Source organism: Tenrec ecaudatus, chromosome 12 (assembly GCF_050624435.1).
Source record: "Tenrec ecaudatus isolate mTenEca1 chromosome 12, mTenEca1.hap1, whole genome shotgun sequence".
Lineage (NCBI taxonomy): Eukaryota > Metazoa > Chordata > Mammalia > Afrosoricida > Tenrecidae > Tenrec > Tenrec ecaudatus.
Window position 1 is genome coordinate 120,632,304 of NC_134541.1, and position 26,796 is coordinate 120,659,099.

Consider the following 26,796-nt stretch of genomic DNA (forward strand, 5'->3'; position numbering starts at 1 on the left):
GGGAGCTCTTATAGGCTGTGGAATTTTTACAGGATAGTCCTTAGGACCCTTGAGGAATGTGCAGGTGTATTGGTGTCGTGGACAGTAAATTCCTTTGGGGAACTTTCCTGGCCATTTTCTCACCAGTGGGATTTTCATGAAATGGCTTCCTACTAAGCTCCATGGTCATCCTGTGTTCTTCAAGAAAACCCATCAAGATTATGAACCCTTGGGCATGCCAAAGAAAAGTCACCGTAACCTGCTGAGCTGATCTCTCTGCCTTTAATTAGCCCAGTCAATCCCTCTGGAAGTCTTGGTTTTTGAATGGACCTTTTTTGGAAGGTACCTTGTTCAGACTAAGACAAACGTGTGACGGAGAGAGCTTGATTGCAATCAGCAACGGATTGCAGAGACATGTGTAACTAATGTAACTACAATAAATCTCTGCATATGTGAACTGCAGCCCTCAGGTTAACATTTCATTACTTAAATCAGTTGATATAAGGGAGTGATTAAGCTATTCAAGAAAGAATTAATTGTAGGTCGGGGCTTATTTAATATATTCTTATAGCTAATTTGAATATTTAAATATCAGACATTATCCTTTTTATTTATTTCATTTAATTAGGGAAAATATTCTAAGTATGTAACCACTAATCAAATGGTCACCAGTTGGGTCTTAAAAGCTTCTTAATGTATTTGATGTATGTAATCCTTTGTTTATTGGATTTTGGGAAATTTGTGGGGCCAGGGCAGCAGACTGGGATTTCAGATGGTTGTAATTTGAAAAATGACATGAGTAGGGATTCACGGTAGTATAATAGAAAAGTAGTAGTTTGCATTTAATCCACTCTGTAGATTATGAGAAGAGACTGGTGGCGTAGTGGTTGTGTTTTGGGTTACCAACCACAAGGTCAGTCAGCAGTTTGAAACCACTAGCCGCTACAGGAGAAAGACAGGGCTTTCTACTGTAACAAGTTAGTGTCACAAACACATAGGAACAGTTCTGCACTGTCCTGCAGGGTCATCACAGGGATGGTAGTTGGTTTGTTTGGTTTGGTAGATCTATGAAAGATCAATATCACAACTTGATATAGGTAACATTAAAGCCAAGAGTAGTTAAGCAACTTGCCCATTGGTTATACAATTAAGGACTTCAGCTAGGATTTGAGTACTAACGCTACTGCTTCCATCTCTGAGACAACCCTACAGTCACATGGAAGGCAAAATGGGAAGGTCATATAATTTTTCATGTTCAGTAGTGGTTACTGAATGAACCACAGTTATCCGAGTATTGAAATATTCTAGAGAGATGTGTTTAACAATTTTTATTATATTTTCCCGTTGGTTTAGTATAATGAAACAAATAACAAAATTGTAAAACCAGCATAATTTTTTGAATCAGGGAGGATTTGACAAATTTGTAGTGAGTCAAGTGGTTGATTTCAGAAATCATTTTAAAAGCTTTAAAAATTTTTATTACGTCTTAAAAAAAACCAAAACATCTTTTGAGTGATGAAAAATAATAAGGGTTTTAGGGACCAAACAAGAAACTAAATCTAAAAGCATTTTCCTTGCTTCACACTTACGGAAAATGGAAACATCTTTATTTATGGTGCACATATCTGACCTCTAGATTAGGTTTGAAATATTTTGCTGCCACTCTATTAACTGCCATGTAAGGAACCTTTCACAGAAAATAAAAACATGCCCCTTGTTATATTCATCCTTCAAAAGGATGGAGAAGACACTTTAAAAAAAAAACATTTTATTGGGGGCTCTTACAACATTCCATACATCAGGTGTATCAAGTATATTTGTACATATGTTGCCATCATCATTTTCTTTTTTTCTTAAGAATCATAACTCCATCCGAATGTATATTCATGACTGTCCCTGTGAAATCTGTTTTACATCCATTATTCTATACATTTCCTTATTGATATACTTGGGTTTTTTTAATAGTTTTATTAGGGGCTCATACAACTCTATCACAATCCATACATACATCAATTGTGTAAAGCACATTTGTACATTCATTGCCCTCATTCTCAAAACATTTGCTCTCCACTGGCATCAGGTCCTCATTTTTCCCTCCTTCCCTGCTCTCCCTTCCCTCATGAACCCTTGATAATTTATAAATTATTATTTTGTCATATCTCGCACTGTCCGACATCTCCCTTCACCCACTTTTCTGTTGTCCGTCCCTCAGGGAGAAGGTTATATGTAGATCCTTGTAATCAGTTCCTTCTCTCCACCCTATCTTCCCTCCACCCTCCTGATATCGCCACTCTTAGGACTGGTCTTGAAGGGGTCATCAACCCTGGATTCCCTGTGTTTCCAGTTCCTATTTGTACCAGTGTACATCCTCTGGTCTAGCCGGATTTGTAAGGTAGATTTGGGATCATGATAGTGGGGTGGGGAGGAAGCATTTAAGAACTAGAGAAAAGTTGTATGTTTCATCGTTGCTACACTAAACCTGACTGGCTCATCTCCCTGCAACCCTTCCTAAGGGGATGTCCAATTGCCCACGGACGGGCTTTGGGTCTCCACTCCCACTCACCCTCATTCACAATGATAGGATTTTTTGTTCTGATGATGCCTGATACCTGATCCCTTTGACTCCTCATGATCACTCAGGTTGGTGCGCTTCTTCCATGTGGGCTTTGTTGCTTCTCAACTAGATGGCCGCTTGTTTACCTTCAAACCTTTGAGACCCAGATGCTATATCTTTTGATAGTCGGGCACCATCAGCTTTCTTCACCACATTTGCCTATGCACTTATTTGTCTTCAGTGATTGTGTCGGGATGGTGAGCATCATGGAATGCCAGTTTAATAGAACAAAGTATTTGTGCATTGAGGGAGTACTTGAGTGGAGGCCCAATAGACATTTACTTTCTATTGAGTCCTCCGTACCAGCTCTTTCTCTCCCCCCCATAACCCCCCGATAGATTATCCATTAGTATTATTTTCATCTCTGCCATAGAACAGTTTTGTAATATACTTTAACCTGAGTTTTGTCAGTACATCTCAGGAAAAGATTTTATTGATGGTGTAGACTCTGGAGTACAGTATCAGGCAAACCAGCAATTTTTCCCTTTGTGTTACTTTAAGATGTGAGGTCTAAAAGTGGGAATTATCTTTTGATGTCTAACTTTAAACAGATTTTATTTTATTTTTTAGTATGGCTTGAAGCCTTAATTGATGATGATGGTGGGACAAGGAGGGCGTGTGTTAGCTCCTGCTTTTGAGTGAGTGAGCGTTCAGAACCTGAGCAGCAGCCTTGGAAAAACTAAACAGATTTTAAAATAACATGTGACTTAATGCTTTTCAAACAGAAGTAGGAATTACTGGTACCATTGTAAAATATAAAGTTATATTTCATAAAAGTTTTGGAATTTTTTTCAAATTCTCAAACAGCTATTCTAATTCAGTGTACTTGTTAAGGATTGGCAGAAGTTAATGTTGTGGCAAACATTGATGTATTTTCCTAGATTTGTGTTAGGTGTTGGTCAGGTCAGTGTCAACTCATAGCTACCCAATGCACAGTGGCAGGAAATACTGCCTGACTTGTCTATAGTGCTTATAACTATAGTCATTTCCCTCAAACAAGATTCTAGCACTGTGTCATCTTAAAAGCCAGACTTCTCTCCCCTCTGTGCCTTTCAGCAGTCCAAAGCAGACAAAGAAGTCTCACTCAGGACAGAGAATTTACATACATACATACATTCAGTAAGTGTATTAAGAAGAAGATTTTCAAATTCTACACTGGCCATGTTTGTTTGTGTGTTTGATTTAAACATAGTAAACGTTATTCTCTATAAACCACAAAAGGGAGTGTTTGGTGTATAAACATTAATAGTTACAAGCTGACCAAAGAGGTCCTGGCGGTGGGTGGGTGGGTGGGTGGGTGGAGGGCTGTTAGTCAGGCCAGAACCCTGGGTGGTCACTTTCAAATGTTAACACCCCATTTAAATGATTCAGGGCAAGGGTGGTGGTGGGAGCTGACAGGGCCCTAGTCAGAGAGGCTGCCCTATGTAGGGGTAGGTCAGTGGTGCCTGACCTCTCTGGACCCCAGCCTCACAAGCTAGCAACAGCTGCATAGGGTCATTTTATACACTCATTTTAATAAAATAGAACTGTATTTTGAATTATTCAACCAGATGCCCTCCATACACATATACACACCTCCCCCCCCCAATTTTAAACTATTAAAGAGATGGACTTGAAGTTAATGGGCCTCAAAATAAGAGGAAATTGACTAACAGCACTTCCAATAGCATTAAAATCACACTTGTTTTAAATCTTGGAAAGAAACAAGTTGGATATACCTATTATTGGGATTTCTTTTATTTTTTAAAAAATTAATCATTAGGAACTCTTATAGATATAACATTCCATCATTTAATTAGGTCAAGAATAATTGTACAGTTGCTACCACAATTTCCGAACATTTTCTTCTTGAGCTCTTCTATGTCGGCTCCCCTTTGTCTCCTGCCCCCCATGAACCCTTGTTCTTATATATTATTGTTAGGGTTCTCTCCCCACCCCCATATCTTACCCCATCCAATATATCCATTCACCTACAATTCTGTTATTCGCTCCCCTTGAGTGGAGTTATGTACATTTGCCCTTGCTATCAGCTCTTTCCCATATCCTCAGGGAATAATTACTCCTGTTACTGTTTCCTAAGGGTTAGCTATCTCGGCTTTTGTGCATCTAACAATCTTAGTTATACAAATGAACCTACGCAGGTCTAACAAGATTAATGAGGTAGAACAGAACATAATAGTAATGGCAGGAAATATTAAAGAACTAGAAGATATGCGTCTCATCAGTTGCTATAATGCACCGTGGATTCATCATCCCTTGCATGTGGCCCTTCTGTGAGGGACTGCCCAAATACGTTACAGGTTTGTGTTGTGTCTCCACTTTGTCCATACTCCTCATCAATTTGATTCCTTGTTTTTGAACTTCTGATACCTATTCCTGTTGACACCTCATGATCACACAGACAGGTGTGCTTCTTCCACGTGGGCTTTGTTGTTGCTTCCCTGCTGGGATTTATTGATGCCTGTGCCTTCCAATTGTTTATTTGAATGTGGTCAATCTTGTTATTCTCAGGAAAACTCGAAGAACTGATTTCACTCAAACTTACTTAGTCTTTCTGTGATCGTGACATATTCAATACAGTGAATATATTGAAAACTGTCGAATCTTAGAAAGCACCCAGAATAATTGATTTGAACATTTAAGCTAACGGTGCAATTACATAGTAGAAGCATTAAAATGGAGAAGAAAAAGAAATGTCATGCAACAAATTAACATTTAAAATTCATACATTTGTTTTCCTTGATAATTTTATTTTGTGATTCTTAAAAGCTTACAGTAGTTGCCTGTGACAAAGACTTTAAAAGTGTTCATAGGTGATACTTAATTTTAAAAGTTACCATTTGAAAGAAATGTGCTGTTTAAAGAATTTAAAGCATCACACATTCAGAATTTAACCTTAGTATTTGATAGCTAGAAATTTCATCTTTCAGATTTTGGAAATACAATTTTCTGACTTGTTAGTGAATTGTTTTAGTGCTTTTAAAAAGTATTATTTAAAGTACTATTGCTGATTATCAGGCATTAAAGTATAGTTACATTTGTTTGACAGAGCAGTATACTTTTTCTTTTAAAAACTAAGTTAAATACTTAGGAAATCCTACATTGATGCGATTATATGGAAAAACACTTTCTTTTTTTTCTGTGTCATTCTTTTATTCTCTTTTTTTAAAAAACATTTTATTAGGGGCTCATACAACTCTTATCACAATCCACACATATACATACATCAATTGTATAAAACACATCTGTACATTCTTTGCCCTAATCACTCTCAAAGCATTTGCTCTCCACTTAAGCCCTCTGCATCAGGTCCTCTTTTTTTTTTTTTCCCCTCCCTCTGAAAAACACTTTCTAAATACAGGTCACGCCGTCTTCAAAGAGCTTGTACTTGGTCAGTTTGCTTTTCCTGGTCTCGTGATTGTGAGAAGGACATCAGGCCGAGCAGCATTGCCTTCTGTTTCATGCTGACTTGGAATCAACTTGCAGCACCTAACAACAACTACTACATATTATTAATCACCTGTATGTGCTCGGATATAAGCCAACCTGAATATCCACTGAGGCACCTAGTTTTACCACAAAAATTGCTTTAAAAATGTGCTGGGAAAAGTTGACTTACACTCAAATATATATGGTACATAGCATGAGGTTAGAAATCATAATCCTAGGTGAATTTAAAGTTTGTCTAAAGAAGTCTTTATGTATGCTGTGAATGTTTATTTAAGCTTGAATTTAATCTTTTTGCTGGTAATTGTGGTGTTTGTTTTCTGCAGTCAAGTTAACACTTCATTTGGTTAAAATGACACCTTTTTGTTGTTAGGAACTGTGGGGTCAGTAATGTTTCAAAGCAACTCTATGTCCAACAAAATGATCCTATGTACAGCAGAAGGAAAGAGTGCTTACATCTTACCATCCTCACAATTGCTGTTGTGTTTGAACCCGTTTCCACAGCCACTGTGACAATCTGTCTCCTAATGGGTCTCCTATTTCCATCGCCCCTCTGCTTTGCCAGCATGCCTTTTTCAGGGATGGGTGTCTCAGAGAGATGTGTGTTCTGGCGATCCATGGTACGTTCAATATTATTCTCCAGCACCGTAATTCAAATCTACTGACTCTGACCTTAGGATATTTATCCAGTTGGGGGGGATTGCTGAATTAAATGGAATTTCTATTCCCAGTTGTTTGTGGTAGTGCCATCTTGATTTCCATGAGAGGTGTGCTTACTTAAAGGGCCACCTGCAACATAGGAGAGTTTCAGTATCTTCAAAGCGACACCATTTTTTATTTAGTCACTTACCAGTTTCCACCTTATATTATCAGCTCTACTTTTTCTATTTCCTTTGATCATTCTTTCTTCTTTACTGGTTCTTGATTCTGTTTCCGGAATGTTGGTTTTTCACAGATTTAAACCTCATTTTAGTTCTGTTATGTTCTATAGAATAAGTCATCTCCACAATGGATGTGTGTATTGATTGTAATAAGAGTGGTATGAGCCCCCAATAAAATGATTTTTTAAAAGAATTAATCATCTCCTATATACTAACTTTTTTTTTTTTTAGTATATTCAGGCAACAACTCTTGAATAATTGCTATCTTGGAATACCAGTGACAGAGCATAGGATTCCTATCAATTTGGGGGGAGTGAAAGAGGAAAGTTAGTTATATGAACACTTCATTTAAAAAACAAATATTTCCTAGATTAGCTGCGTCTGAGTATGTAGTTAATCGTAGTTGTTAGGAATTTAGTTACCAGTTATTATTAAATTATTCCTAGGCAGCATGAACAATACTTATAAGAAAACTATCAATTTGTATTTTAAACGCTTGATACAATTGATATATGAAATGTTGTAAGCTGTAAGAGCCTCAAGTAAAATTATTTTAAAAATTTTTGTTTTAGGCAAAACAAACTACATGGAAAAGTATGAAAACCTTTGAGGGAACTACAAATATTTGGTGTGATGGGAGAGAAGAAATGTATATGGTCTGAGCAGGATGCTAAGATGTTTAAATTTATATATATATATAGTTGAAGGTGAAAGCTTACACAGCAACTTAGAATCTCATTTAACAGTTTCTACATTTAGTGAAATTGGGTATGTGCTTTACAATGTGTACTTCTTATTTATTCCATCTGGATGTACCATTTCCTGCTCTTTCCATATCATAGTTTTGGAGAAATTTTTGACAATTTGGTTTCATGGGGAATTTTTATTTTAATAAATCATTTTATTGGGGGGCTTTTACAGCACTTATGTAATCCATACATTAAGCAAATTTGTACTTATCTTTTTCAAAAACATTTTCTTTCTACTTGAGCCCAGGGTATCAGCTCATTTTCTTCCCTCCCTCCCCAGCCCTTCTACTCTCATGAACCCTTCATAAATTATAAATTATTATTTTCATACCTTACACCATCCCCTATCTCTCTTTACCCACATATCTGTTGTCCATCACCCCAGAGTTGGGGTGGTTATACGTCTGTCATTGAGAATGGTTCCTTTCTCCCTCTCTCCCCACCTACCCCCTATGCTCATGGTGTCGCCCCTATGCTCATGGTTTCTTGAGGGCTTTGTCTGTCCTGGATTCTGTTTGTGGAGAGCTCTTATCTGTACCAGTGTGCACGCCCTGGTCTAGCCAGATTTGTAAGGTAGACCTGGATCATGATTGGGGCAGGGGTGGGGGTGGTAATTAAACAACTAGAGGAGTATTGTATATTGTATATTTCCCCAGTGCTATCCTGCACCCTAGCTTGTGACCCTTCTTTGAGGGGATGTCTCCAGATGGGCTTTGGGTCTCCATTCCGTCCCCCTTCTATTAATGTGATTGCTTGTTTTGGGTCTTCTGATACTGTTGATAACTCATGATCACACAGGCTGGTGTGCTCCTTCCAAGTGTGCTTTGCTGCTTTCCAGTTAGATGGTTGCTTGTTTGTCATCAAGCCTGTAAGACCCCAGATGCTATATCTTTTTTAAAGAGCCAGGCACCATCAGCTTTCTTCATCACATTTGCTTATGCACCATTTTGTCTTAAGCAACCTTGTTGAGAAGGTGAGCATCACAGAGTGCCACGTTATTAGAATAAAGTGTTCTTGCATTAAGGGAGTACTTGAGTAGAAGCCCAATGTCCATCTGCTATGTTGATATTTAACATATAAATAAATGCGTAGACCCATATCTTTATAGTTATATATATATTTACATATGTACATGCCTGTATCCTAGTTTCCTCTATTTCCTTTTACTTTCCTCCTGCCCTTTTATCTTGATTTACAGCTCTCAGTCATTCCTCTCCGATACATTGCCCTTGATCTAGACCCCTCCAGGCATTCTACACCCTCCTTGCCATCGATTTTAGATCACTTGCTGTTCCCTTGTCCCTGAGTTTGTTGGCTCCTCCCTTCCGTTCCCCGACCTCCCCTTCTCTCAAGTCCCCCAGAACCAGTGGTTCCACTGTTTTCTCCTCGGGATTGTCTACCTTGCCTATCTTATATAGACATGAAAGAAAAAAAAAGAAAATTCTATAAATCGTTCCACGTCTGTTTGTTGACCCGTATGAATGTTTTCTAATTGAGTCTGATCAGTTGCCAAGCCCTGCCCCCGAAGTTATTTTTGGGATTCCTTGGGGGCTTCATTGCTTTGCTCCCCTGATGCTTTGTTGCGCTCCCTTTGTGTTTCGTCCCAGTGTGGGGGATCAGACTGGGCACAATTCCTGCACTGTCTCCAGTTTGTTCTCCATAGCGCTATGACTCAATAAGGGGCATCTTGTCACGTGGTGGGGCTGGCCCTAAGGTCCTCTCTGTGCATTGGCAGATTGTGGTAGTTACATAATCTGGTGTCAAATTTGAGGATTAAGAGTGTAGGGGTACAGTCTAGCTTGCCAATCAGAATCTAGTCAATGAGACCTCTGTGTGAGCATGGCCTTCTCCTGAGGATTCTGGGAACTCCTGAATTTCCTCCTTGGAGGCAGGAGACACTCTGTCTCGACTCACTCCAAGAGACTCTACTGACAAGACATGGGACTATGGCAGTGAGAACCCTGGACCTGGAGGAGCCACTTAGAGACCCCTTCCAGCGCTGAGATAATTACAGTGCTACTGGATCCACAAGACTTCTCATCCACTGGCCTCTGATCTTCCTTCATTGATGTCATTGCTTGTGTTTCGTGAGTCTGAAGAGGACTTTATAGATTGGTATGGTACATATGGGCTAATAATTGGACTTAATTTGGACTGGGCTGGGATGTTTTCTCCATATTCAATTGCTCTTGTATATAAAGCTCTTTTTAATACACATATGCGATCTATGAATGTTTCTGTACTCTACCCAGACTAACACACTGCTCCCAGCAGGAATATCGACCTTGGGGCTTGGTGGTCTAGGATGTGCTTCGTGTTCTCTCCCTCTCCCTCTCCCTCTCCCTCTCCCTCTCCCTCTCCCTCTCCCTCTCCCTCTCCCTCTCCCTCTCCCTCTCCCTCTCCCTCTCCCTTCCTCCCTCCCTCCCTCCCTCCCTCCCTCCCTCCCTCCCTCCCTCCCTCCCTCCCTCTTAGTTTGCTCCCATGTGGTCTGAGCAGACTCGCCCTTCTCCCATGGATGTATCTTCAGTGCTGTCCTCTGTAGTTCATTCTTCTGGGGAGGCGGGCCACTTAGCTGGGATTGGGGCTGGCCGCCCAGACCTCTCTGTTTGGTGTTTCATGCTGTTAATGTTGCCTTCAAGTCTTTGCACACCAAGTTGAGGTCTGGTCCCTCTCTCCCTTTCCTGTGGAGATATAAACATGGGGAAGTTTTTAGAGGAGGTCATTACTTGATAAAGGTGATGATTATTTTATAATCCATTCTATTGAACTAAAAGCTCAAGGAATAACTTTATTTAAAGTTTAAAGGGTATCTCAGGGTGGTAATCTTGGGCAGTCCTCTTACGTTAACTGGTCTAAGAACTCAGATTTTTCAATAATTTGACTCTTGTTCTATGTTTTTTCTATCTCGTGGCCCTGATTAGAATAGTTGGTAGTTCTGGTTTCATGGTATATGTGGCTGTGATTCATGTAGATTCTATTAGGCTTGTAGCTACCTTCTTCAAGCTTCCTTCCTTCTCTTTGGTTCTAAACAAGTTGAGACTAATAGTTGTATCTTAGATAGCCTCATAAGTTTTTAAGATCCCAGAGCCTACTCACTACACTGGAATATCGGAACATACATTTTGCCAATTATATTACGCATACACATACTTGTATGTCCATATGCCTGTAGATACATGTATCTGTGCCCGTATGTATCCAACTGCCATCTGTTAAGTCATATTTTAAAGAAACTTAAAATAAGTATAAAAATCCTTTTATTGAGTAGCTTATACCAAGGGCTCAAGTAGACAATGTTTTGGAAATGGTGGTGGCAGCATAGGTATATAAATATGCTGATTACAGTCGATATATGGAATATTATAAGAGCTCCCAATGAAATGACTTTTGAATATCATCATTATTGCATTATATTAAAGGTGTTTCAGTGTTAAAAAACACTTTATTAAGCTTTTTTGTGGTTTGGAAATTAGTTATTTTTGACTATATGTGTATATAACAATGTTAACTTATATTTGTTTCAAAGTGAATTAATAAGTTTTCAAATTCTTTCCATTTAATTTTCTCCTAATAATTTTTTAGAACAAGTTTTTACTGTGAATTTATATTTCAGATAATCAGTTTTGTATTCAACAATTTATTCTACTTAATACTACCCTCAATAGCTAACCTTTGGTAAATATTAACAGGAATAAACAAAAGCTCTTAGTTCTCAGTAATTTTTAAGAGTATGAAGGGTTGGGTTTTGAGACCAAATTTTTGGGGACTAGCTATCCTATATTAACATCAAGCTTACCATATCCCAAACTAAACTCATTAACTTTCCTGACATTTTCCAGATTTGCTTTGCTTTCTATTTCTTGTTTAAATTAAGTGGTACACAGATAGGTCTACCCTGAAATTTTTTCTTACTCGGATGGTAATAGAAACCAATGACACTTATTGAGCACTGCCCATATGTCAGGCACTATTTCTTAGTTCTTTGCCTCTGTTTTGAAAGCCTTATTCCAATGGGGTAGGCATGGATACTTTGTGATACTTTACAGAGAAGGAACCGAGCACAAATTAGCTAAGTGTTATGCCAAGCTTGTAAATTGTAGAGCCAAGATTTGAATTCAGCCAGTCTTGAATCTGCACTTCTTTGTACAGGAACTATTTTTATGTAAAATTGATAATGTTCCTTAAGGGTGGTACAGTTTTCTGTAAAGTCGTGGGCAATTTTGGGGAAATTTTTCTATTGGACATCCTCTTTATTTTCCCTAGAACTCATTGTGGTAAATTTATTCTATAGGCCAAGGCCAGGGAGACTACAGCCTGCTGTTACAATCTGCTATGCTGCGTTCCATAAGGAGCCCTGTTGTCGCCCCTGTTGTTGCTTTGGGTTAGGAATTGGAATCCTAATAAACACAACACTGATGATTCAAATGCACCAACTGCTCTGTGGGAGAAAGAAGAAGCTGTCTGCACTCAGCACAGTGTACGACTTCTGATACCCATCCACCCTCTGTTGGTCGCTTCGAGGCAGATTCTCCTTAATGGCTATGAGTTTCAGTTCTGATATGTTTTCACATATGAAGGTTTATTAGAACACCGCCACACACATTCCTTTACATGTTGTCTATGGCTACTTTGTGCTACTGTGGTAGACCTGCGTAGTTGTGACAGAGCTGTGGCCCACAAAGCCATCTTGTGCTTTACAGAAAAAGTTTGCTGACCCTTTCGTAGTTTGCTGTTTAGTTTAGCTCGATTTTCTGGTGCGTGCTATTTTCTTGTCTTTTCAGATTATTCTCTGCATCTGAGGTTATTATATCTCTTCATTTCATTTCCAGTACTATTTATCTTCTTTTATTGTTTGATGTTAAAAGTTTATCTGATTTTGGGGGGCAACAATACTATGTTGGTGCTCCATCTTTTCCTGTGCTGTGTAACTTAGCATGAAACAGATATTTCTGTTCTTAAAAGTATCGTTGTTTACAAAAATAAACAGTAGGGTAATATTAATGAGTCTAACCATCTGGTCCTCGTGGGTGCTCTGAATAAAATTTTCCATTTCTTCTATGCTAATTAATCTTTAGATTTCCTGCCTCTCTGGGGCCAATGTCAAGTCATGTCCGCCTTCCTTCCCCCCGACCCCCCCCATGTCCTCCTTTTTTCAGAACTTCAAGTAGTATGTATAGATGGACCTAAGTTAATAGCTTACTATTAGAATAATAACTCCCACGTTTCTGTTTGCTTGCTTTAGTTGGGCTAGCTAGCAGATTATTTCATAGAACCTGCCTTGGATTTCTTGGTTCACTTTTAAAGTCACTTATTTCCACTTTCGTTACTGGTAATTCCTTTTGCTTTCTTTAGTTCATTCTTTAGTTTAACGCTAGTAAAGAATTAAAGCTATGAATTTTTCTTAGAATGCTGTACCTTATAATTCATCATATGTAGTGCAGTTGCTATTATTTCTTTTTCCACTCAAGATTTATTTGAAGAGAATCTTGTTATTTTTGTTTCAAATCTCATTGTATTGCAGTTCAGAAATATCATATATACATTAGTTCTGGCTGTCGTAGCTTATTAATGTTTTCTTTAGTACATGTATCTTATGAGCATTAGTTTCCCCCAAAAGGTACTACACTGTTTTCAAAGCATATGATTTTGCTTCTTTCTCCGTTTTCCCATTTGTCTTAATTTGGTTTGCATATTTTGCTACTATGAGGTTTAGCATATAAAGGTTCTTAACTGTTCATATCTTTCTAATTGGTAATTTCATTTATCAGTATGAAAAACTTTGTATCCTTTAAAATGTTTCTCTGTGAATTTTCTTCTGACTGATATTTAATGCTGCTTTTATTTGTACTAGTATTTTTGGTGGTATAAGTATAATCCTTCAGAAATCTTTTCTTCATTGTTTTATATCAAGAATGGTTTTTATAAAGTATATTGCTTCAGTTTATTTTTCTTTTTGAAATCCATTTCAAGCACTTTTTCTATTAAGTAAATTTTACTCCCAGTGATTAGAGAAATTTCAGGGTTTATATTTGACGTCCTGCTTTCTTGTTTTCTTCTGCCCATCATATCTTTGAAGTAATGGTTGTTATTTCTTTTCCTCTGTCTCACATTTTCTTATGTTCAATTTCCCCTTCTAATGATTTGGGTATTTATTGAAGTAATTACCATAAATTTTGATTGGAAACACAGTAGTCAAAATTACTTAGTATTTACTCCTGTTAACTAGCAGCCCCAACCTGATAACCGACTGTTAGCTTTGCCATTAATCCTTACTACAAAAGTTCAAGTTTATATAACTGAAATTTTGACCTACATTGTTTAATTTATAATCAGTACTGTATTTAAATGTCAGGACTCACCTGGGTGAAGTTTTCTGGCCCTAAAAATGAATATCTCTCAGTCTTGTCTTCTTCATGGCATGGTAATGATAAAAGTCCAGCGGTTCTTTGAGTTCAGGAGGTGCATGAGTTGTTGGAGAACAGAATACAGATCATGCTTTTGGATTTCTAGTCACTTTTGAGTTAATATCTTCATGTAGTTCAGTCATAGGGGTTGCTTCTAGATTATCTGCTGATTTCTTAAATATATTAAAGACTATTGGGCATAAGTGTCCTAGTGGTATTTTGAGTTAGGCGTTGGGGCAGCTTACCTCAAGGTCAGTGATTCAAGCCCACCAACTACTCCCTGGGAGAAAGATGAGGCAGCCTGCTTCTGAAAGAGTTGCGCTTTAGAAAAATCCTGTCTGTATCAGGTCTATTGGAATTGGAATACAGTTCGTGGTAGTGCATATGGGAATGTAACAATCTTTTCTTTTTCGGATGCTTAGTTTTTAAAGTAATATTGTGCCCAACAAACGTGTGCTAACAGTGAGGCTGTTCAACATCATAAACTTTGCTTCACCTGACAAATACCATTGTGATTCCAGTACGAAGCATGGAGAAGCTGAGCCAGCATTTTTGTGTTCCCATAATTTGGGGTAGTGGTTATGTGTTTGGCTGCAATCTGAGAGGTTAGTTTGAAAGCACCTTGGGAGAAAAACTACTTTTGTAAACGGTTACAGTCTCGGACATTCATGGGGGCAGTTCTACCCTGTCTGACAGGGTTGCTGTGAGTCAGCATGGGTTTCACGACCATGAGTTTGGAGTGTTTTGGATAATTTCATAGTTACATATACTTTATCTTCCTTTGTTTTCAGAGTTGTTTTAGAATATTCTAGTGCATACTATCTTTGTGGAATATTTTTAGTTACATGTGGGACTTTTTCTAAGAGAGTTTTCACATATAAAATAATTAGACTTAGAAATTGTTTGAGCTAAGTTTTTAATAGGAGACTTGTCAGTGAACGTAAAGGACAATGGAAATAATGCCAAACAATGGATTAATCATTTGCAGTTTTTCACTCTAATTCTTTCTGAATTGTAATTTAATGTTACTTTAGAAAAAGTAAAGACTCATGCTGAAAAATAAGACAAATCATTAAAAGTTTAATATGATAGGTATAAATAATGCCTTAATTGTAAGTAGATAATAATGTAGCTAAATTTTTCAGTGTGGGGAGGCTCTAGAACTGAGGTTAGGTAGGTAAGATTGGGATCACTCTTAGAAGCCACACAGGAAGGATACGAAGACTACATCATAGTGTCACATACATCATAGGCATTTGATACATTTTTTTTCTTTTTAAAAATTGAAACCACAATAAGTGCTTCTGTTGACTGAGTTGTTACAACGTGCTAAACAAGGGTGGCACAGAGCTAACCTGGCTAGTTAGTGGTGGTGCTGCTTTAATTCCACCGTGGAGCAGCTAGACCCCTTGGAGAGTGTCCGCATATGTGATCTGGAGATGTCTTACTTCAGCTGACTGTGCGCTGCAGGCATATCAAAACAGCACAGAAACATTAAAATGTTAAAGTAGTGTATGGAAGATATGTGCTAATCACTGAGTGATAGCCAACAAACAAGGACGTTTTGGTGCTTTATAAGCATTAATAAATTTAACCTTAAGATAATGCTCTAAGATATTGGCATTATCTCTGTTTTACAGAGGAGACAACGGGCTCAGTTCAATTTATATAACTTAAGTTTAGACAACTTGTTCAAAGACACATACGTAGTAAAGGCCAAGCTGAGACCAAAACCTAGTTCTGTCTTGCACCAAAATCTCATATGTCCTATTGGATCTCCCAAGTTTTAGAGATTGGGTATATCTTTACTGCTTTAAAACATTTTCCAAACCTTAAAAAAGAATGTTTCTCCTTAGTTTATTCATTTACCTCTTTTAGGGGTTCAGCATTTACTATTTTACTAGTTTTCAGTCTCCCAGGTGGCTTCTTCAATGTTGGTTAAGACCTATGTACGGCCATTAAGCTGACTCTCACTCAGTGGGCTGAACAAGACTACTTCATCTTTGGCCAGTGTAGTAGCTGGTGAGTCTGAACTGTCAACCTTTCAGTTACCAGCTCAACATTAAGTCCACTGTGCCAGCTGAGCCCTTTTTGTTTAAGATAGACTATCCAACATATTTTCAAGTATTAGTTCATTCTGTTATCTCTATGCATTTTCATATTCTAAATTTGTCTTACTTATTTCAGACTTCACATTTTAAACAACAAAACTGCCTCTTGTAAGGAATTAGATTACTTACTGTTATTGTTATTCTGTCTTCCAAAGATGAAAAATGGAGATGAAACAAATGGAATGGAATTAGGACGTTACCAGGGAATTGAATATTCTTTTCAGACTAACCAACATTTGATATGCCAGTTTTGTTCTGTTTAAGTTGTTAGTTCTGTAGTTGTATAATCTGAGAGCAATAGAGAAAAAAGAGGTTGTTGGTATGAGCTGTGATCCTGGTTAAGGAAGGTCAGTGATCTATCTGTATGCCCTTGATGGGCATAGAAATAAAATGTGAATTTTGGCGAGTCTTCGTCCTAAGAAAACTTGAGCTCACGACGGGGGCTATCCCTATACATTTAAAGCTTCTGTTCCTTTAGTATTATTTTTCTCATGCCTCTGCCTCTGATGGCTTACTGTGGAGATGGCTAACTTCACTGGCTAACTCTTCCACCCCTTTTCTTTTGTTGGGATTAGTGCCAGAACAGATAAAGCCCAGTGTAAGCCAGCCTCTGCCTGCCAACTCTAATAACGGCACCTCCACAACAACCAGCACTAATAATAATGCCAAGCGAGCCACAGCCAACAATCATCAACAGCAGCAGCAGCAGCAGCCACAGCAGCAGCAGCCGCAGCAGCAACAGCAGCAGCAGCAGCAGCAGCAGCAGCAGGTCTTGCCGCGATATCCTCGTGAAGTACCACCACGATTTCGCCACCAGGAACATAAACAGCTTCTAAAGAGGGGTCAGCATTTTCCTGTCATAGCAGCAAACCTGGGATCTGCTGTTAAAGTGTTAAGCAGCCAGTCAGAAAGCAGTGCTTTAACAAATCAACAGCCACAAAATAATGGAGAGGTGCAGAACAGCAAAAACCAGTCAGGTGAGAGAAGGTATTTCTTACGGAATTAAAACTTTATTAATCATTAGCAGCATAGCAAGTTGATGCCTTTTGGGTGATGCACTTAAGAGCATCTGGGCTGCAAAATGTGGATTCTGTATAGAGTCATGAATGGGGAATCTGAAAATGTTTCCTGTAAGTTACCTGACCATCCTACTTTAAATATATATTTTTAAATCACTTATTCCTCCAGGTTCTGTCCATTCAAGTAAGCAATTTATACCTAAAATTGAGCACTTCCCCCCAGCTCAAGTTTATGAGTTAAGCAGCTACATATATTATTATATTTAATCTTCAATAACTTTGTTAAAAGGTCAATTGTTTTTATCCCCGCTTTTCAATAGGATAAACCGAGGCACCATGACATTAATTAATTTGCCTGAGATTACTCAGTTAGTACATCACTATCCCTTATAAAAATTCTATTCCAAAAAAGTAAATGCATTTTTCTTGTTTGTTCTAGAATGGTTTTCCTCAGCACAGAAATGATTATGAAGCAGAAAATAAATCTAGTATGAGATTAGAATTTTCCTTAAGTCTCCATTTGTTTCCATATGTCTGATAGGTTTGATGGTTGGTCTGTCCATCCATTCATCCACTTATCAAAATATTTTTAAGTATATACTAGTAAAAGCCAGAAAGAGAATTTGGTGATAGAGATTAGATTCCTACAAAAGTAAAGCACTTGTTGAGACACATAGTACAGAGTGATAAAGAACAAAGCATCTAGAGCCAAATGGACCTGACTTTAAATCCCAGCTCCACTGTACACCAGCAGTGCAGCCTTGGACAATTTGCGTAATTGTTCCATTACTCATCTGAGTAGTCTTCTCTAACTGTCTCCAGTAGAATTACTTTCTACCTCTGTACGTTACACCAAAGTCTGGTGTTTCGCAGCTAACGGGTAGCAGACCTGGGACTCACATCAAGATCTCTCTGACTCCAAAGCTGTGCTTATATCCACCATGCTGTGCTTTGGCAACATACTTAGGATGTAATAGGTAAGGAGGAAGAGGACACAAATGTGAGTTTTCTAGCTTAGTTAATTAGGACATTTTTGGAAAGAATGCATACTGAAGTTTTATTTTGAGTTAAGAGTTATTCTCTACTCTCCCAGCCACTTATTACCGTATGGGCTTGGCTAAATCACTAAGCCATCCGATTTCTCTGTGTTCACTTGTAAAGTCTAGATAGTAGTGTTTGCCAGTTAAGTATGCACCCATGAATATGACGTTAAAGCAGTTACCTTTCTTAAATATTTGAGCCCTGAATAAATTATCACCCCCTAATTTTTACAGCAGGACCTACCCTTTTCTGGAAGAGAAACTTGATGAGATATCTTACAAATAATGATGTTCACATGCAAGTAGTTTGGTTTGAAGTTTACCAGGGAAGTCACATGGAAGCAGATGCACACTCATAAATCAGCATGATTTTAAAATGTGGTTGGTGGGGGTCAAGGGGGTGGAGGTGGGGGTGGCTAAACCCTTAAGAGAGATTGACCGTACAGTAAATAAGATCTATGAGCTAAGCAATGATTGCATATGATAAATAACAAAATCATTGGGGAAAGAGAATAGTATGTAGAAAATCATGTGTTGAATGTACTTTTTTCAGTTTGAGAAATGAGAGAACAAAACTGTTTTTGAAATGGAAACAATAGGGACATAGGAATCTCATTTCTCCAGAATGCATTTCAGTGAAAAAGAAATACGAGTGTTTTAGGTATTCATTCAAGTGAGAAGATGGCAGTGGAAGCTTTCAAAAAATGCCCAAGAAGGAAAAATGTCCTGCATGATTTGTAAAGGGTATTAGTGTGCGAGTTTAGATGGAGCCCTGGAATTAAATAAAGTTTAAAACAACTAAGGATAGGGTTAGGATTAGGGTAAATAAACAGAATATACATATAAAACAAAGGAATGCAGGCGAGGAAGGTAAAACATTATCAAGAACCAGATTTGTATTTTATCTCTAGGAACTTAGTGAAATCCTGTTTGGCAGCATTTTTGCATTACAGTATCTTTTTATGTGACACTAAGGATGATACGGAGAGTGACTTTGCTGTCTGTCCCATAAGGAGTCACAGCATCTGACACTCAAAGGGGCCGTTCTACCCTATGGGATCACTGCGAGTTGGCATCGACTCAGTGGCAGTGAGTTTGGTTTGAATTTTGGAGAAGAGATATAAGACATCTCAGCCACAAAGAACCTCCAGGAGGTGTTAACTCTGCAATTTTGGTTGTTACTTTCTGTTGAGCTGACTCTTGGTGCCCCATGTGTATGGGATACAATTGTACGCCACACGCTCTTCTAGGCTGTGACCTTTGGAAACAGATCAACAGGCCTGTCTTCCGAGGACCCTCTGTTTGGGTTTGAATTTACCAAACTTTCAGGAAACTATCAATTTTTAATAATCCGCTCCACTCGGGACTCTGATTTTGGCTTCTGCAAGATTATGGATAATGACGATGCTAATACAGCAGCTGACTCACAGCACGTTTACTATGACCTATATATGGTATTGATTCCGTTGATCCTTGTTTTCTAGGTTAGATAATATCTTCATTTTAAAGAATGGATTTCAGGACTTACTCAAGTAATTTATGGGGAACTGTGTGCTTGATGGTATACAAAACATGAGCAGTAACCCAGATACATAAACTTTGTGTGATGTGACCTATCAGCGACACAAAATCAGAACAGTCATAAAGTACAGAATGTAGTCATAACTCTTTCTACTGTTGACTGTATTTGCATTTGGCTTTTTGTTTTCTGAGTAGAAGGGAGGAAGTAGATTCTGACTACTGGATGTGATACATAAGCATTTCGTTTTCATGGTAAACATGAGAAGTACTTAATATGGCTCCCTGCCCTCCTGTAACATAGTTCCCATTTATTCAATACAATAGAAATAATACTTTTATGGGATTAGTTATTTTTATCACTTGGAAGTCATAAATTCAGTGCCTTCGGGAATTAGCAGGTAAGTGAAGTAAAAGAGGAAAAGGAGTCATGAGAATTTGGTTTCTTATCTAAGCACTTTCACATTCTTAATTTTATTTTTGAAGACCCTTATGCTGGTCAGACCAGAGAACTCTTAGGGTGAAGCCAGGGATGCCAGTTTGGACCTACGCCTCCGATGGTTACTCATGGTATTAATTTCACTCTGTGATCGCACTTTTTCATTTAATTTCTTAGAAGCCTAAGAGATTAGGCTTGGTTATTGCACAAATGATGTTTGAATTTGGAGAACCCTCAGGTGATCGAATGAGGGCTTTACAGGACTTACAGTAATGTCCTTATGGGCCAAAATGTTCCATTTCTCCCTTTTATCATGCTACTGGCATAATACATTCGAAAAATTATGAGAATATAACAGGGAGTATTCATATACCCACCACCCAGATCCAACAGTTGTTAATATTGGACTTCAAACAGTTCTCTCTCACCTGTATGCCTGTATATGTGACCACTTGTCCACACGCATTTTCTATTGTTTAATCATTAGAAAGGTAAGCAGCAAATACCATGATACTTGAACTTAAATACTTCCATAGGCAGTTTCCGAAGAGTAAGTGTAATGTGCTTTAAAAGTGTTATGTCATTGCCATTAAACATAAGTAATTATAGGGTACGTTAAAATATATTGCTACAAAAGCATAGAAAACTTTATTAAACGAAAACAAAAATGTGAAGCTATTGTTCTTCAGTATATCTTCCACCTAGGATTAGCTGTATATGAAAGTGGTGCTTCTATCTTTCTAACCCTTCGCTGGAGAAGTCTGTGTTTTTATTTACACCATGCCATGGTAATTTTCTCTCACTTGTTTGTCAGTTTGTTGTACTGTAGTAGCTTGTGTGTTGTTGGGATGCTGGAAGGTATGATACTGATATTTTAAATATCAGCAGTGTCACCCAAACTTTCAGTGGAGCTTTTCACCTAAGAACAAACAATGAACGGAGACTAGGCTGTCCATTTCTGAATGATGAGCCCTGAAAAACCATATGAATCACAACAGAACATTGTCAGATATATTGAAAGCATTATGAATAGCAGCGCAGTGTCAAATACAGTTCTGGAAGATGAGCCCGCAGTTTAAAAGGCACTTAAAGTAGAACTGAGCTCGAGCTGCTATCTCATCGTAGAATCAACATAATGGTATATAGAGGAGTTAACTTTGGGGACCTTCATTTCCTGATGGAGCATGACTCAAAATGAGAAGAAACATCTGTAGACTTCTATTAATAATTCAAGCTTTGAATGTACGAAGTATGAATCTAGAAAAATATATTAGGCATTAGTGAACTGAAATGGAATGGTACTGGCCATCTTGGATCAGATACCATATACTTTACTAAGCCAGGAATGACAATTTCAAGTGGAAAGGCATCACATCTTCAAAAAGGACATTACAAAATCTGTCTTAAAATAGAGTGCTACCTGTGGTAGGTCAATATCTCTGCATACAAGAAAATCCATGTATCTATTCAAATTTGTGAACCAACCATCAAAGTTAGTGGTGATGAAATGGAGGAATTCTTTTTTTTTTTGAAATGGAAGAATTCTTTCAACATCTTCAATTTTGAAATTTTGTCAAACTTGCAGGGAAGCTGCTTAAAGTATTGGTCATTGGGATGCGAATGTTGGAGACAGTGGATGGAAGGTTAGTTGGAAAATAGGACCTCTGAGATAGAAATGAAGCTATATAACGCATGATAGTTTTGCAAGAACGACTTTGTCATTGAATTATTTCTCTTCCACTGTCTGTACACATAGACTTCACTAAATGGAATACACAGGAATTCTATCTGTGGAAAGAAATGATAGAAAAGCTTAGATAAGCCAAAGTGAGACCAGAAGGCAGACTGTGTAACACACCATCAATTGCTCGTATGTAAGTTCAGATTGAAGATAAAGAAAATTAAAAAAAGTCTGTGAGAACCAAACTATGGTTCCACCTGAGTTTTGAGTATCTTCCACCTGAATTTCAAGAACAACTCAATAATAAACTTGAATCACTGAACACTAATAAAAGAACATCTGACAAGCTGCGGGATGACTTCAAGAATGTCCTATATGAAAACAGCAAAAGGTCATTGAAAAGATAGGAAAGAAAAAAAAGATCCAAGTAGGTATCAAAAAAAACTCTAAAACTTGTTATTGATCCTAGAGTAGCTAAAGCAAATGGGGAAAGGGCAGCCAGACAACACACTGTGGGGGTCCCCTAATCTGTTGTCAATGTAAGGATGAAGCGTGTAGGGGTGGACTGTAGGCTGACAATCTAGAGATAGCTAATGAGACTTCTGTGTGGGCATGGCCTTCTGAGAATTCTGGGAAATCTGGTACTTCCTCCTTAGAGACGGAAGACCTCTTTCTCTGCTACTCCCTGGAGACATTGCAGAAGACAAGCCACATGGATGCAACCAATCCTCTGGAGTCGGAGAAGCCATAGAGAAACCCCTGCTAGCGCTGAGATGTTTCCAGTGCCACTCGACCCAACGACTATCCATCCACTGGCTTGTGATCGTCCTGCATTTGGCTTCATTGCATGTGTTTCATGAGTCCAAAGAGAACTTCATAGATTGATATTGGACATATGGGCTAATATCGGATTTATGGACTTGGTCTGGACTGGGCTGGGATGTTTTCTCCATGTTCAGTTGCTTTTGTATATAAACTTCTTTCTTATACACATATGTGTGTACTCGGATTTGTTTCTCTAGTCTACCCAGACTAACACAAGCATTTTAATGAAATATGTAAAAACCTGGAATCATAAAATCAACAAGAAAGCAAATGCTCAGTATTTATGAAGCCGAAAAACATGAGAAATAATTCTTAGCTTTAATATTGAAGAATTTCATGGGCAAAATATTTAACCATGTAAATATTGATGTATTCCTTCTATACTTGAATATTCCCCCAAATAAATAAAATTTTACGACATTCAAACATTTCAGGTTGTAGCTTATGATCAAAGAGTAGTTGTACCACCCTCTGAATCCTGACTCTCGGGGGGCAGTGCTTGGCTCCTCACCAGGCCTGATTGGAACACCCCAACCCTGACTCAGGGCAGTGCTTGGCACCTCACCACACCTGATTGGAACACCGTTAGTGGGGTGGTCCGCGGACAGACCTATAACTATTTAGATGCTTTCGTTGGTTTTTTTTTTTTGCTTTTTCTGTCAGATAGGATAAACAATCTCTAGGAGGAAACAGTGGGACCAGTGCTAGAGGAGAGGATAGGGTAGGGAGGGAGAGTGGGGAGCCAACAAACTCAGGGACAAAGGAAAAACAAGGGATCTAAAATTCATGGTGAGGAGGGCATAGAATGCTTGATGGGTGTTGCTCAAGTGCAATGTGTCCGAGAGGAATTTCTGAGAGCCGAATGGAGGGTAAGCATTATAGTGAGACAGGAGGAAGGTGACCGGAAATAGAGGAAATAACTTGGAGGCAAAAGCTACTTATAAAGGTACAGCTATAGGCATGTATATATGTAAACATTAACTTATGATAGGAATACCAGTCAGTGTACATATATTTATATGTTCAGTACTAAGATAACAGATGGACTTTGGGCCTCTCCTCGAAATACAAGAACACTTTATTCTAATAACCTGGCACTCGTTGGTCACTTTCTCAACATCGTTGCTGAAGACAAGGTGAGTGCATAAGCAAATGTGAAGAAAGATGCTGATGGTGCCTGGCTATCAAAAGATAGTGTTTGTGGTCTCAAAGGCTTGAGGTTAAACAAGCAGCATTATAGCAGGGAAGCAACAAAGTCCACATGGAAGAATCACACCAACCTGTGTGATCATGAAGTGTGACCCGGATCAGGGATCATGCATTTACCAAAAGATCCAAAACAAACATTTACATCGATGCAAGTGGGGGGTGGGTGTCAGAGTGGAGACTCAAAGCCCATCTGTATACAATTGGATATCACCTCACAAGAAAGGGATCATTCAGTCAGGGTGCAGTGTAGTACCGACTGCGCACACATTCTTCTAGTTCTGAATGTTCCCCCACACTTTTATGGCCCAGTTCTACCTACACATCTGCCTAAACTGGAGGATGTACATGGAATCCAGGACAGGAAAAACCCCTCAGGAGGATTAGTGGAAATAACAATACCCTGAGGGGGGAGGGGAAAAGGTGGTGGTGGGGGAGAAAGGGGAAACTGATCACAAGGTTGGATATATAATTCCCCCCAACCCCCAGGATGGGGGACACGAATAATTGAAATGTAGGTGAAGGGAGACAATAGACCGAAAAAAACAATATATAATTGACCCAGGATTCACAAGGGTGGGAGAATGGGGGCAAAAATTAGCTGATACCAAGGCTCAAGTAGAAAGAACGTTTGGATGGTAGCCAAGTGTGCTTAATACTATTACGGATTGTTAAAACATCTATAAGAGCCCCCAGTAAAATGATTAATACTTTTCAAAAAGTGTTTTTCCTGAAGGATGACATGTAAGCTGCACTGAAGGCATTTGCCAAAAACAAGACTCCAAAGAAAAATGGCCCCACAGAACTCAGAAATTATCTAACACTTTCATTAATGAAGATCAACAAATTGAATGAGTTGCCAGAAATTCAAAACTTGAGACAGATCATTTCTGATATCAGATGGATCTTGACTGAAATCAGAATAGTGGAAAGATGTTTATCAGCGTTTTCCTATTTCATTGACTATACAAAGGCATTCAGCTGTGTGAGTCGTAACAAACTGTAGATGGCATTGTAAATAATGGGAACTGCTGAATACATCGTTGTGCTCATGCTGAAACTAAACATGGACCATGCGACAGGTGTTTGGACAGAACAAAGGAATAGTGCATGGTTGAAAATATGGAGAGGTGTGAGTCAGTACTTTCACCATACTTATGCGATATGCATGTGAAGAAGATAAGCCCAGAAACTGGGCTATATGGCGAAGGACTGCAGATCTTGAAGAGGGCCTGTCAACAGCCCACAAAATGGAGATGACACAACTTTGCTGAAAGTGAAGAGAACTTGATGTCCTTGCTGATTGATGATCAATACAAGCTTTAGTATGGATTACAACTCAGAGACAAAATCCTCACACCCGGATGAATGGGTAACATGATAAACAGAAAAGATTGAAGTGTTCATGGATTCATTTTGTTCGATGCTCATGAAAACAGGAAATCAAAATGAGATGTTTCATTAGGTAGATCTGCACAAGACCTAAAATGTTGAAAGAAAGATGTCACTGAGGACTAAGTTGTGCCTAACCCAAGCAATGGTATTTTGAATCACCTCATGTGATGAATATGGAGGACCAAAGAAGATTCGATGCATTTGAAATGGACTGCCAGAAAAACAAACAAACCCACTTGCAAGAAGTACAGCCAACATTTTTTTTTGTTTCATGTTCTTTGGCTATGTTATCAGGAGAGACTAGTCCCTGGAGAGTTGTTCAGTAAAGTGGAGGGGTAGTGGCAGAGAGGATGACGCTTGAGATTGGCACAGTGGGCGCAAACAGAACAGTTGGGGAGGAGGGGGGGGTTGTTAGATGAGGCAGTATTCAGTTACTTGGATGTTGTTAGGAGTTAGAACCAACTTAACAGCACTCAACATCATCAAAGTATGAACCAACAAGTAGGGCTGTAGGCTAATGAAACCCTTACAGGGCAGCCCTTGCTATGCTAGAATAATAAGCACATTGTTAAGATGTGAAAATTTGTTAGATACTTGGATTACCGTATTTAGGATCCACCAAACAGCATAACCTTCTGAGCTGACCTCACAGCCTTGAGTTTAACTGACCAGCAAATCCCCCTGGAGCCATCGTTTTGATTGTACCTTTGTATTTAGGAGGTACTCCAACAAGGGCAAGGTTGAGACAAGTTTATTGCTGATAGAACTTGGCCATGCCATCTGATCCCAGAGATGTTTAAACAGTTTGTTTGGAATAAACCCATGCGTGTGTAAATTGAAGCCGCAGTAGCAACACTTATATAGCCCACGGGAAAATTCCAGCGGGTTTCAATATAGAGATTATCGACATAACTCTAGCCAATTTGGCAGCGTTTGGGAAGTCCTTATTCAATCCTTAATAGTAAGTATGCCTTCACTTAGTCCTTAAAAAAATGCAGTAGATTCATATGACCATTTATCCCTACTTTTAGTATGAAGCCCCTGAGGCTGAGAAAGACAGCATGTGAGGTAATAACTTTTCCTTTGGACCTCCATGTCTTCTAGAGCATGCCACCCAGGCCAAGTGCCCTGATGACTGTGTAACTTCATTGCCTGTTTTAAAGTAATTTTATTTTCCATCGCTTCTCAGCCTTTTGGTTAAGATCAAGTGTAGTAATTTTATTTTCCCTCACTTTTACTATGTGGTTATATTTATTATTGACTTTCCCAGGATTGTAGTGTGAGTGGACTTGTTCACTTTAGTTACCTCTCATACACAGTTACAGTTGGCATGAATCTACTAGGCTGCTCCATTATTCATGATTGGCAATTCTACAAAGAAGAAAATGATATTGAAATCTAGTGTTATTATAATCTTTTAACTTTTACCTGGTTTCAACAATCATGTTTAACTTTTCTAAACTATACTCAGTTTTGCCTAACTTCTCT

General features: G+C 38.5%; 1 protein-coding gene and 1 pseudogene across 7 annotated transcripts in view; both read left to right on the forward strand.

Moving 5' to 3' along the window:
• The window catches only part of TNRC6A (trinucleotide repeat containing adaptor 6A), a 204,464-nt gene that overhangs the window by 132,353 nt on the left and 45,315 nt on the right, over window positions 1–26,796 (forward strand). For 4 of the 7 annotated variants that reach the window (XM_075564629.1, XM_075564628.1, XM_075564631.1 and 1 more), the window contains one exon: window positions 16,761–17,162. The exons of the other annotated variants lie outside the window; for them this stretch is intronic. In XM_075564629.1, the coding sequence (XP_075420744.1) occupies window positions 16,761–17,162 (402 nt within the window). The remainder of the gene's footprint in view (window positions 1–16,760; window positions 17,163–26,796) is intronic. 7 annotated transcript variants of the gene reach the window in all.
• On the forward strand, window positions 26,486–26,649 carry LOC142423498 (U2 spliceosomal RNA; annotated as a pseudogene).